Source organism: Bombus vancouverensis, chromosome 7 (assembly GCF_051014615.1).
Source record: "Bombus vancouverensis nearcticus chromosome 7, iyBomVanc1_principal, whole genome shotgun sequence".
NCBI classification, from domain to species: Eukaryota; Metazoa; Arthropoda; class Insecta; order Hymenoptera; family Apidae; genus Bombus; species Bombus vancouverensis.
The window spans coordinates 7,909,684-7,923,109 of NC_134917.1; the positions used below are offsets into that span (position 1 = coordinate 7,909,684).

The window sequence follows — 13,426 nt, forward strand, 5'->3', positions numbered from 1 at the left end:
AGTATGTTGAGAATATTTAAACAGTAAGTATTGTATTCTGATTTTATTATTTTATCAGCAGCTCTGACCTATACTGTTCGCAATATGTATAATAACTTTCAATTAATACACATGAATCTGCCCTAGATTTCAAAGGATTAATGCCGTATACGATTGAACCAATGAATATCCGAAGTCAGATACAGATAGATCAATGAAATCCTGCGATACATGATAACGAGGTCGAGAAATTCGTTAGCGAAACAACGAGCCGGAATATATCGTCGATTTGCTAGAGGAGTGACGCATCTGAAAAATTTACGCTTTTTCAAAATCCAGGGTATAAGCTGCATAAGAAAAAAGCTTTTTCGTTGTTAAATAATTAATAATTTTCTATTTCAAATAAAATTTGCTAAAAATTTGCATTCCTTAATCGTGTCACTTTCCTAGCATATCTAGAATATAACATAAAAATGTAAAATCGCTTATTCTGTCTACAATCGATAAAACATCTACATACAATGTTTGCACCAATGGGCACGTTATCTTACAGCATCGAAATGATACTTAAACGAAGACATACTTTTAGAAGTCGTATGAACAGATTTTCCCCATGAACGTTCTATGATACAATACCATAGAATAGATACGTTTAGTTTAGTTCGTAATCTTAACGATGATTATGATTATGTACACTAAACGAATGTATCCAAACGTCACCGAACAGACAGAGACAGAATTTGTACAGTGTTAATTATCTTGTGATATTTTTCTCAAGTGATCACGAATGTAGATACTTTCTTTAAAAATGAACGACATAGTCCATAATAATGGAGTGAATTGGATTCCATGATGTTTTCCTTCGCTGTTCAAGTAACGTTTTATATGCATCAATTACAAAATCCACAGTTTTTGTTCTTTCTCTCTTTTTTCGATCGTTCTTGACATGCATACGTTCTTCAAAAAGTTTGTCATTTATATTGTAACATATCGTGCGGAAGACATCGCATATTTGATCATTTAATTTCAATATTTAATTAAGTTATGTGGGAGTGAATTCATAAATTGCTTTCTAATATATTCGAGAAATATACGGGCATGGGCAATAATTATTGCCGTTTCCTGTATCCGCTACTCGTATTAGTCTATTGATATTAAATACATTCGAGGTTTCGAAGCATTTTAACAAAATTGATAAAATATGGAAATACCATTACAGGATTAAATTATTTCACTCTACTATAAATTCGGATTCGAATAAAAAGTTATAAATAACCAATTTTAAATGATCAATTTTGTTTAAAAATTAATATATCGTTGGCAACTATTCATGAACATATATTCAATTATAATTTTAATAAAATTAATCGTATCCACAATCATCCCTATTCCTTACTGCGCCATGTGTATATGAAGCTTACAGATATGAAAAATATGATGTGATACTTTTTCCGTTGTGCAGAAAAGAACAATTTTAAAAATCAGTCAGTTGTCAAGTAATCCCGGATTAAAACTGTGTTTGTATTTGATTTTAGGATTACATATGTGTTTCCATCGCGCTCTACGACGTTAACAAAAATTTAAAAATATTACTTGTGTAGAATAGTATCAATTAAGCTAAAGTTACATAACAACAAAGCTAATATTTTTCATCACGTAATAAGTAACGCAGGTTCTGCAACTAATATTTCATATTAAAATACATCTTTTTAGCTACCAAGTTTCATAAAAGTCGGAAAATCAACGAAAATGGACTTATCATATATTTTTCATGTGGTCTTCATACACATATAAAATCGCAGAGACAGCGACAATTAAGGATTAGATTTTCGCGGCGACAGCTCACGCCGCGACCACTTAGGCTGGGTTTCGTTTCACGAAGGCCACCCTCTTTTGCCACGAGTGGCGCAACGAAAGACAAAGGATCTCGAAACTGCTCGTTAATCTTTCCGCTCAAACAGCGTGCATCGTTGTCTTCCGCACGGCACGATAAATTCCAGTGAGCTCCAATTAACGACTGAATGACTGTACACTGTACACTGTATAAAGTGCTAGTCGAAGTACTGCCATGTTCGTTCGTTCGCGTCACTTGTAAAGACAAAGAACGAAAAAATGGAAGAAAAAAAAGAAAGAAAGAACCAGACTTATACACATACACACATAGAAAGAGAGAAAGAGAGAGAGAGAGAGAGAAGGGGGATAAAGCAACTGGAGAAGGTGGATGGTTTTCATCTCGCGCTAAACTTTTAGTTCGCGCCTCGTTGCTTCTCTCGTCGTATCTCTCGTTCGTCGATTGCCTTTATAGTTCATCGAGTCGCGAGTTCGATTAGTCCCGTACACCTTGCTCTTCTCCCTTCGACGATGATTCAGCTTCGTAGCTTCAGGTCAAAGGCGCTTTCCCTACGAAGTGTCTGTACTTGTTGCATACCGGATACCTGCCCTCCTCGGACACGATCGATAGGTTCGATTCCTGCCTCTCGCGACTACACAGTGTCTTCTTCGCGGACTTTTTTGTCCCGTTCCCGCAATCCAGCGCGTAACGCAACTCGCTCGCCATCTCCGAGCACATGGACTTCTGGAAAGTTCCAGTAAACATCCGCTGCATCCCTTTAATCGTGCTCTCTTCGCGATATGCGAAGCTTCGTCAGCCAAGTGCGATGACGCGTGTACGTACAGTATAATATGCACATAAACATTTTAACCTGGTTTTGATATATTCGAGATACGAAGTTTTATTGGCGCAATAATTTTTATCGGTATGCTGTCCTGGAGTGATTGCGGGCTGCTAGTATGTAGGTGCCTTCGTGATGGGGTTTGTTTGAAGCAGAGTGAGAGAAGTTGGCAAAGAATACGTTCAAGGGAATGTTTTTAAATGTACATAATTTTGTTTATAGTAGGTTCTTTTTTTAGAGATAACATATTTTATTGAAATAAATGACTACGAACTTTGGACAAAATTAGCTTCTTCCTAATTATAATAGTTAGAAAAGTGGCGTTCCAATTTCGATTGGTATCGTTATGTCACAGGTAATCGTAATAGTTTGCGATAAATTTAATTTTAATTTAGATTCTATATCTCACACGATAAATACATTTACGATCATGTACTGCTTTAATATTAAGATAATACAAATTCGGTTAGAAAATGTTTACGTAGGAAGAATATGATTAACCAGAATTGTCGAGAATTGTGTTTTTGAAGTTTATGCGAGGGTTGTAAGAGGATTACCACTGTATTTGTTATGTAAAACAGGATAAACACGAAACAAATTAAAATAAAGTACATTCTCAAAAAACAAATTAACTTAATCAAAACTCCTATAGACTGTTTGTATTTCAATAATACCAATTGAAGATTCGAAGTTCAGTATCTTATGAGGAATACCTGTAAGTAAACAAGTTTATAGACTCTACGATAAGATAGGAATTCTAACCCAGACATTTTACAAAGGACTATAAAGCATATCGCTTCCTTAAGATTTTTGGGTTTATGGGACACTCTACGATCCAATGATATTAGCTGAAGTAGTTACAAGAATGAGAAAACAAGTTTAAAGACTCTGCAGTAGAATAGAAACTTTGAGTTAGACATCTTGATGAGGACATCAAGCATATTGCTCTTTTAAAATTGTTGGGTTTATGCGACGCGTCATGGCACGAAGCTGACTTTCTCGAGATAAACAATTCTGTTGGATATATGCATGCAACCTTAATTAATAATCAATTATTTCATAGAAGCTGTGAGTACGTGAAGGAAAAAATACAAGGAATCAAGCACACATAGTAAACCAGTTTGTGTCTTATAATTATTCGTGCGATGATCAACAAATAATTTATAACAATCTGCTTTGTTTTTAATAAATTTTCATATAAAACGGTATCCACAAGCTGTAAATAAGGAAAATAAAGTATTAAAAAATTCAATTCGCAAAGGAGACGAACATAAAACTAAGAAAATTACTCACACCATACTGCGTTACAAGAATTATTTTTTTGTTTTACCCTGTTTAATTAATAACAAGAAAATAACAATGATGAAAATGGAAACAGTTTTTCAGTACATTTATTTTAGTTTCTTGTAAACTTTTCTGTATATATATATGTATATATATTTATCCAATAAATAAAACAATGTTTAAACTTTGAAAAACCCAACAGATGAATAAACCGAAGGATTCTTATAAATATTTCCTTCCTCCGTAAAAGTTCGTTTAATAATTCCATTTCCAACATTGCGGTATACCGAACGACAAAAAGAGTCAGCTATTCGGAAAGAAATATCTCATGCTCTACGGTCTGTCAATCGACAAGTGCTATGACACAACGAGTAGCAGATACATAGTAGAAAAGAAAAGTTGCTCACCTCCTGCGTATCCATGGCGGGAGAGAAAGAGAGGCAAGAAACATTGCGACACAACTAACAATGTCATACTAAACTGTCACACATCGTGCGCGTGTCCTTTCGAACCGTACATGTGATTCATTCTTTAACACCTACGTTTCGATTGCGATCACTGTTCTCATTATTTCTTCTTTCTTTTTTTTTCTCATTTCATATCATACAAGTTTATACGAATCGAGACATATAGAATCTTCTATCGCATAATTGAATTTCTTCTCAAATATGTAGAATCTGCAAGCTTCCATCGGTGGAATAAAAATTTTATCATATCATTATTCGATTATATTCGATTATATTCAGAAGACGGATTTTTCATCTTTCTTTTTATTTAATTCACAAAAGAAGCTTACAGACTCTACATAGAACAGCGATTCACTCCTCGAGCTACACAATATGTACATACAATAAAACGTTTGTAACTTGACGCTATACATTAATTATCTAGTCGGTATAAAATCGTGATTGTTCATGTAAACAGTTCGTTACTCCTCACCATACGATTCAGTCGCGATCGCAGTGAATTCATTAGAAACAGAAAAAAAAGAAATCACACCGCGTTTGTATTTTTATATATTCCATTCTCTTTTTGTTCTAGCTTTTATATGTAACAATCGCGCGAGATATCGTTCATTCTCGCTGCGAGGCTTCAAGTCGGTCGTCAATTAATCTAAAAAGGTTTTGATATGAGCAAATAGCAAACGCGTTAACCTTTCCAATTTCAATATCTGCATCATTTCACGGCTCTGTCATTAAGGGATGTTGCGGACGAAAAGAAAACGATCGTTTTATATCAAACGTTCCCTTTGGACTGTTCCTTCTTCTTTTTTTTTCTTTCTCTCGTTTTCGTTCTTTCATTTTTTTTCTCTTTTTCTTCCCTTCTTTTCATCCTTTCTCCTTTTCTCTCTACTTAATGAAATTCCAACGACACCGTACGTTACCCGATAATAATTGATTGGGTAGTGTTCCGCCGATAACGTTCCGGCTAGATTGTCGGTCGAGATTACGGTTCTCGAAGGGATAAGAGAAAAAAAAAGAACTGGAAAGGTCGAGGATCGTTGCTCCTTCGTTTTGATTATACGTTCGTTTGAACTTTCTACAGTTTGTGTCTGTCAGTGTTTCACACAGTTCTCGATCACTGATGTGGTGGAGTTCCTCCTTAGGTCCGTCGGGTCAGATACGCTTTTCTCGGGCATAGGAATCTGTTTCGTATTTCTGTTCGTTCTCTATTGTTCCGTTCATTTTTGTCTTTCTATCTTTGTTTCGTTCGTTTTTATATTACTTTAGTTTCTGGTTCGCGAACGAATCCCTACAGGATCGCCCGCTAGTGTAGATCGGTAAAAGCTTCGCAGATCGGTTTCCCCGAGGATTTCTGCTTCTAAAACAGAACACGAAAATGCTCGGGTAAGATTGCGTTAGGTGGCACATCAGATCGATTAGTCGGATCGACACGGTGCACGCGAAGCATTTTTGTTTTTGATAAGAAAAATTAACTCGAGCGGGAGTAACGACAGTTGCCCGATTGGGGACGCTTGGAAACGAATGGACTGCTCGTAAATAGATAGAAACTAAAGTTCGCTGAACGTCGTAGGTGAAAAATGGAAAACGCGATAAAATAGTCGTCGAACTGAAAGATTGAACTCTATCGAAGATAAGATTATTGAGAGTGTAATTGCGAAATTTACAAACGATTTATCAAAATAAAATAAAACAAGAATAATTTTAGACAAAGAAAAAAAAAAGAATTGAAAATGCAGTGTGAAGAGTATTAAAATCCCCAATTCTCATAAGAGATAAATGTTAAATTCTTCGTTAATTCTACAATTTTTAAAGTCCTTAAATTCAATTAATTTATAGGTTTCATTATTTATAACTGGGGTAGGCTGCAGCATTACAAAAATAGGAGATACAGAAACTTTCATTATTGGGTAAAATTAAATGGTACCGTAAGAGGATTTCGTTGATATAATTTGAAAGATAAAGTATTACTCAAGTATTACTCTGATAAAGTACTAGTACACGACCTCGAGACACACTTCAATTAAGCTATACTTGAGATGTTACAGGCCATTTTTCCTCAATATCTACCACAAAGTTCCCCTACAATTTTTCAGCACCCTTCGCAATCAGACCCTTCCAGCAAGTCATGCTAATTCTAAAGTAAATTGAAAAAAGTATCAAAATTCTGTTTGTATACAGTGTAGAGTATACAAAAACTTCTCATAACAGAAAGAAATTCGTTTCTCTACTCAAACGCTTAGAAAACGTGCAGCTCGTTCACCACTGACCCAATTTTTATTACAATAATTTTGTATCAATCTAGACGGACCTTTTTTATCCAATAGCTTAAAAACTAAATAATTTAAAGATAAATCTTTAAATATGTTTGACATACTAAATATATCATTAAGTGTTGATTTTTGAAAACCAGTTCATCATTGTAAATATTTGTTGAATCGTCGTAAAGTAGTTGTTTTGCAATTTATACTAATTGTTAAGTTGAAATGAGCATAAAAGAACATATGATTTGGAAATGGTTAATTTGGGATATTGGAATCTTCGATCCACATTCGCGTCCACGTAAAACGATTAGCATCTTCAAACTCGAGCAAGTATCGCGGCTACTCTGTTGCGGTCTGAAGTAGCGCGGCTCCGAAGGCGAACAGCAATACCAGACGTTTGTTGGCTGACGGAATTGTTTGCTCTCGGGTACGCGAGGTCACTGGCGCAAAGCTGCATATCCGTATTTGTGGACGAGCCCTTCTCAAATACTTGCCTGTTTGCTTACCGCTTGAACGTACGCAAACGGCAGCTCAAATACATATTGTAGACACGCGAGCTTCGTACGAGCTTTCCGCTCGAGTTTCTCCCAGCCGCGCTTTAATTTCATTGCTAAGCCCACTGGAATTTTCTTTTGTGAACGAAATTCATCGATTGTAGCCCCGTGCTTCTCATAAACCGCGCGCTCGTCAATGAATTCCATTCTCAATTTTGTTTATGAGCTATTGGTAAGACATAAAGGATGCTGTGTTGATCGTTGTTATTCTATTTGTACACACACGATTTGTCAAACGTGTGTGGACAGCCGCTTTCTTCTAACAGAATGTAACTTGATTACAAAATTATTGATGAGAACGATTTTATTTTTTGTGATCGTTACAACAATGTATAGTAGTATAATATTCTAACTGGAAATTTAGTTTTGCAAATAATATAAAAATAATATCTATAATAATAAAATGTCTATAATAATCTATGATATAAATAATAGTGTAAAATAATAAAACTGACATTTGTAAATGGAATTTTTAATGCAGTTCTCTTCCAATATCTATTTTATTTTTATTCGATTTATTTTGTATATCAATTTTCTTCGCTTTATGCGGAACAAACATTTTTCCGAATATATCCGCGTTCGTGAATCAGCAATCAGCATTCAATGAAATTCATTTAGTGGATTACCATGGGAATTGACTATTAAAATATCACGGTGACTGGTCATTCTATTCGAAATCTTCGCAACCTATTTAACACGTGAAATTGTATTTTTATTTCATAAAAATAAACTACACTCTCGTGTTTCATAACAATACACTCTCTTCTCTCCCATTTCATTTCTACATCCACTCCTGAATTCCCATTTCCCCGAATCGAAACTATCACAATTCAAACATTGCTAGTACCAAACGGACAGTGAAGTCTCGCTTTGAAATAAATTCATGTCAATCGAACAACAACTAAAATCCGCTAAAATCGACTAAAGAAACGAAGTCAAGCAACGCATCGTAAAAACAAGTGGAAACTTGGAATACCAAATTAGCGTCGTAACTTCCGTTTACCAAAGTCTGTGAATAATTACTCTCCCAAGAACAAAGACGCTTTACGCCCCAATATCTTTTCACTTTATCTCGCGTCCTATATTTCTTCAAAGTAAAAGACGACTAAGGAAATGGAAGACGGACGAGGACGGAAAGAGCGAATTAACGCCATGATATCAATCAACCGTATCTCTAATTAGAACCCCAAACAATTATAATGGCGAATCGTTTCAAGAACAAAGACGCTTCGCGAGTCTGTAACTAGTTTTTCCCTCTGACACGTCGTGATTCCATCGATCACAGCGAGAAGCCGATCAGACCCGAGTGGTTTTGTGGGTGCACCGTGACCATTAAAGAGGAACTCCACCATCACGCGAACATCAACTGATGTATTCGCGCGGTATATCGGGGTAGATCGCATCGGGATCGAGGTGCGTGTTGGACGACGTTACTTCAGGCGCGATCACGCCCTCTTCGACGTGCTATCTGACCTCACTCACCCGTTCCTCAATGGCGACCTTCCGGCTTTTCCAGACGAACTCGCATACCGCGATCACGCAAGCGATGCCCATACCGCCCATCAGAACTACGAACACCCCGCCTACGTTTGCCAGTCCTAGTTCGTTCGCTGTTGAACTGCTCTTCGACATGTCGTCCTGTTGCAAAAAGAGAAACATTTATGAGAGAATAATACGAATCGCCTATTTGCCGAAGTGGTTAACTTCGCGTAATAAAAAGTAGAGAAAATTGATGAATTTATGTATATAAGATAGACATCAATCGAGTGTCTTGGTACAAAAATGTACAAACTTTTAAACAGTGGAATTAACTATTTTGGCTTGTAAACAACTCATAATGTATGAATGCGTAACATTTTTCATTTACGGATATATTTTTCATCAATTTTAATCTTCTATCGTTTTCGAAAATTCAGGGGGTATCTATATGAAAATATTTGTTTCGTTTGAGGGGAACAATTCAGGTAGGAGAATAGTTAAACGTTCGACATATATTTTCCATTGATTTCGTTTTAGTTTCGTCAAATTACATTCACGCACAACGTCAATTTTTCCAACCATTCTGTTTCGCGAATATAAATTTTCATACAAGTGCAATTGTACAATTTATATGACTTTGATAAAAGTCCATTGAGTCTGCGGTTTTTCATTTTGACTAAAAATTATCATTTTGCGACGAATTACACTCGTTATCTCGGAAACCATAATATTTATTATAAAACAGTTTAATATGAAATGAAAGGTAATTAGACGAACGAAGAATTTTAAATTTCGCTTCAGTATTTCTTCACTCACAAAGAAATTATTCAATACACCAATACATTACTCTTTCTATAGTCTCTATCATGTCAAATAATTTCAATTTTAAAATCAATGAAATTTCACCTTTTTCAAAAAAAAAAAAAAAAAAGAATAAACTTTATACAACAAATGCCACATAAGCCGTGCTAGTTTCAGCCAACAAATTCCAGCGACGAATAGTCACGGGAATTCATCCAAGCGGAATAATACCGGCAGATAATAGCCGTATAATAGTTCTGGCAATGATTTCACGGATTTATGAAAATGTCTTCTCTCGGTACGGTCTGTCTATCCCTTCTAGAGCTCTCGTATACTTCCTGGAAACATTGTAGAAGGGGAACCAGAACGAAATACACTTTCGTGGGAGATCAGAATTTTCGAGCGTACAGTTATCGACTGCACTCTCGTCCTTGTGGAAAATAAGAGAAACTCGAATCATGTTTGCATGCTCAATGCTCACCCTGCAAGATCCTCCGCCTCGTTTCTCTTTCCACCAGCGCGTCTTCAGCAAGTGCAGTTTTCCCTCTTCTTGCAGCTTTAAGATGGCTCCGCTGATGGCCGTTCTGTATGGTGAATCTGAAATTCCAAGGTCGTTTTGAACAGCGCCTGTTCTACCGGCCGGCATTTATCGCGCGCGTGAAACTTTTTTGGAAAGCGTAATCGGTGTTATTGTTTTCATTGATTTCCATCCATCACATTGCACCCCTTGGTTTCAATAGAATATGATACTCGAAGACCCGGGAATAAGAGAAACGATGGAGTATTTTCGAATTTTCAGAGTATTTGTTTGCAAATGTTTGCACCGCTCTGGCAGAAAGTTGCAAATATGGAGGAGGGACGCGCCAATGGGTTGCAGAGAATTTTCGTTTATTTTTGTTTCGACAAATGGAAGGCATTTGGTTTTTTCGAGTAATAGAGGAATTTCAATTTTGCTTCCCTTTTTGTGGAAATGCAAGCATTATTTGAACTGTTAAAAGCCATATTGATCAACTACATACATTGAAAATAGAGAAGAATGATGTTATATCTCTCAACACCGCTTTACAAAAAATTTACCTTAGAATTTATTGTTAGTTATCGTTATTTATGACACGTAATAAATAAAATTGAATCGGAAAGGTTGATAAAATTACGAAATTTAGGAGAAGCGGCGTTAATCAATCTTCCTTCGTAATGATATCTCGGAAAAAATGAACTTTTTTGTAAAAACTTTTACACGTGTAAGACTTTATTATCATCTTTCACGTACCATTGACCAAACCCATTAACGATAACAATTAATCAACTGTTTTTCGCATTAGGCCAAATATTCACCATAAATTGATCAGAACTCTTACAAATGATCGCTGACCGGCATCCTAATTCCTCCATAAATTCTCGGAACCAACATGAAAAATTATCTTTCCGATTCGACGCCGTTTATGGGATGAACCATAAATCAAGGATATACGCGTTGATCGACCGAAATAGCCCGCACCTCTATCTCTCATCAGGAATTATTCGACTGCGCTTTAATCGGCTAACACTTTATCCAATCGATGAGTTTATACGTCTAATCGTGCATATAGGTCGACTTTCTCGGAAACTAAGGTAGGTCGCGGACGATAAAATTGTATTCTATATTTTCTTTTTATCTTTCCATAGAAAATCATCTCATGGTCGCATGTTCGCGTTATTCAGCTGGATCTTATATTGATCGCGATTGTGATTAAATATCAACTTGTTTCACTTACTTGGCGGCATGGCGATGCCGTATCCTTTCGAATCCAAGAGGCCGCCGACTTGGGTAAGATCACAGTTTCTCTCGATTACGTATTCGATGGAGGTGGATTCCATTAGAAACGCGTAGCTGCCTTTCCCCTTGACCACCCGTTCTACACCCTCGACGTTGCTAGTTGTAAATACCGTCGGCTTTGCCGAATCCATAAAGGACCACATACGCTGGTACGTCGAGAAATTGGAATCCTAGATCACGCCAGGAATTTCATGGTCGAGCACGCGTGCCATTAAACGGTGGAACGTCGGTCGAAATTGGTTAATCTTCAAGGAGGCCTATTACACCCGCCGACGCCCGCCTGCGGTTTCACCGGAAATCATGCGAAACCCCTATCGCGACGATCGATACGTTATAACGCGTGCCATTTTCGTTTCTGTTGGATTCAACATTTTTTCATCTATTTTCTCGCTTAAAGATTAACCGTTTCACATGTGGGATTTACGCAGGGTGGTAGATATGAAATTAGAAAAATGTGTTGAACAACCATAGTCGCTCGTAATATACAGAATGTAATTATACTCGCTGGTAAAGGCGAAAGAGCCAAACGGAAGAAAACATTACTAATAAATGCAGGTTGGATAATTAATATCTATATATTAATGTTAATATTAGGATATTTTTCCTTCCATTTGGTGAATGCTCTTTAATTTTAAGGTGCTGAATCCTTTCTTTTTACCACTCTGTAGTTTACTTGGAATTCGTATAAAATGTGAAATGTGAACATTCACTTATTTACAAATATAGATCATTTCTGCTGCATGATCTTTGAATAAAGAATAATATTTAAAGAAGAAGAAGGCGCTTATAATACAGCGTTTTCTTAATTCAGCAGATGAGTTAATAAAAAGTTAAGAAAATTTGTAGAAATCGTGCTGCTTCCGTATTTCTTTTTCCTCCTCTGGCGTAATCTGTTGTAATAAAGTTTCATAATACCGAAATTAAACGGGAATTAACGTTAAATAATGGCTGCGATGTTTTCTCAAGCAACACGCGCTCTCCCTCGTGTTTCTTCTCGTTTCTCGCGAAGTTATGCTCCTCCAGTCTACTTATGAGCCATTCTCTGATACAATTTCAACATCGTAACACATGCTGCTTGATATATGCACGATTTATCGATGGACGCAAATGGTCTACACCATCGTTTAAAAGTATCTGAACTCTTATTTATTTCTGACAAAATGTATCTTAATGAAAAAATTAAGAACGAATTGAATTCCAATAATTTCATTCCTTAAATAATCATCGTAGCTACATGTATTAATAGAATATTGTGACACGATTACACCAACTATGACTCTTACAAATAATTTTAAAAAATTTCTTAAATAAAATTATTTTCTATAAATATGAAATTCTGATTGATCAATTGTTTTCTTAATTTGTCACGTCCTACATAATAAATTTAGAAATTGTCCTAATATTTATGAACAAAAGTGTATATAATAAATAGTAAAAAATATCATAGCTATATTTTTAATAGATACTTTAGTAACTCCACAAGAATCTATCTATTGATATCTAATTATTAATCTACCACGAATTTGTATACTTTGATAAAATTCATATATTACTACTACAAAGTAGATCGACCAAAGTGCTCAGATACTCATGAGCGGTAACGTACATAACTCAAGACGATTTTACGTTTGTATAGCGCTCACTCATAAGTTATTCATCTGATCTTACCCTGAAAAAGGCCGCAGTGCTGCCTCCTTTGAGAGCCCCGTATTTGATTTTCGTCTGCTTTGCAAGATCCTCGGCGCTCTCGATCGGTGAATCCATCCTCTCGACGGTGAGGAACGCGGCCAAGTTGGCAGTGTACGAAGAAATCATGATCAAAGTGAAGAACCACCACATGCCCGCCACTATGCGCGTTGACACGGCTCTGGGAAGAAGAATTCAAGCGGTGCAATCGGTATTTTCAACAACGATAGTCGACTCGAAATGCGTATTTTTCGCATGAATTTAAAACAACTGCACTTCATATTTGTTCAAAGATCGAATTTCTATTCCTTCAAACACACTTCAAGCGCATATACGTGTAACTTTGGAAAGAAGTATGTAACAAAGATTTTACTCTCTATTTCGTAAGTTTCGATATATCTTCGTGATATTCGAGAGACATTAGATATTT

At 36.1% G+C, this 13,426-nt stretch overlaps 1 protein-coding gene across 1 annotated transcript in view; it reads right to left on the bottom strand.

Moving 5' to 3' along the window:
- Positions 1-2,584: 2,584 nt before the first annotated feature.
- Positions 2,585-13,426, bottom strand: part of KaiR1D (Kainate-type ionotropic glutamate receptor subunit 1D) — a 204,760-nt gene continuing 193,918 nt past the window's right edge. Inside the window, exons 13-17 of the mRNA XM_033338471.2 lie at positions 12,979-13,177; positions 11,249-11,480; positions 9,976-10,091; positions 8,697-8,852; positions 2,585-5,756 (exon numbers count right to left, since the gene is read on the bottom strand). Of these exons, the coding sequence (XP_033194362.1) occupies positions 5,703-5,756; positions 8,697-8,852; positions 9,976-10,091; positions 11,249-11,480; positions 12,979-13,177 (757 nt within the window). The 3' untranslated portion in view covers positions 2,585-5,702. The remainder of the gene's footprint in view (positions 5,757-8,696; positions 8,853-9,975; positions 10,092-11,248; positions 11,481-12,978; positions 13,178-13,426) is intronic.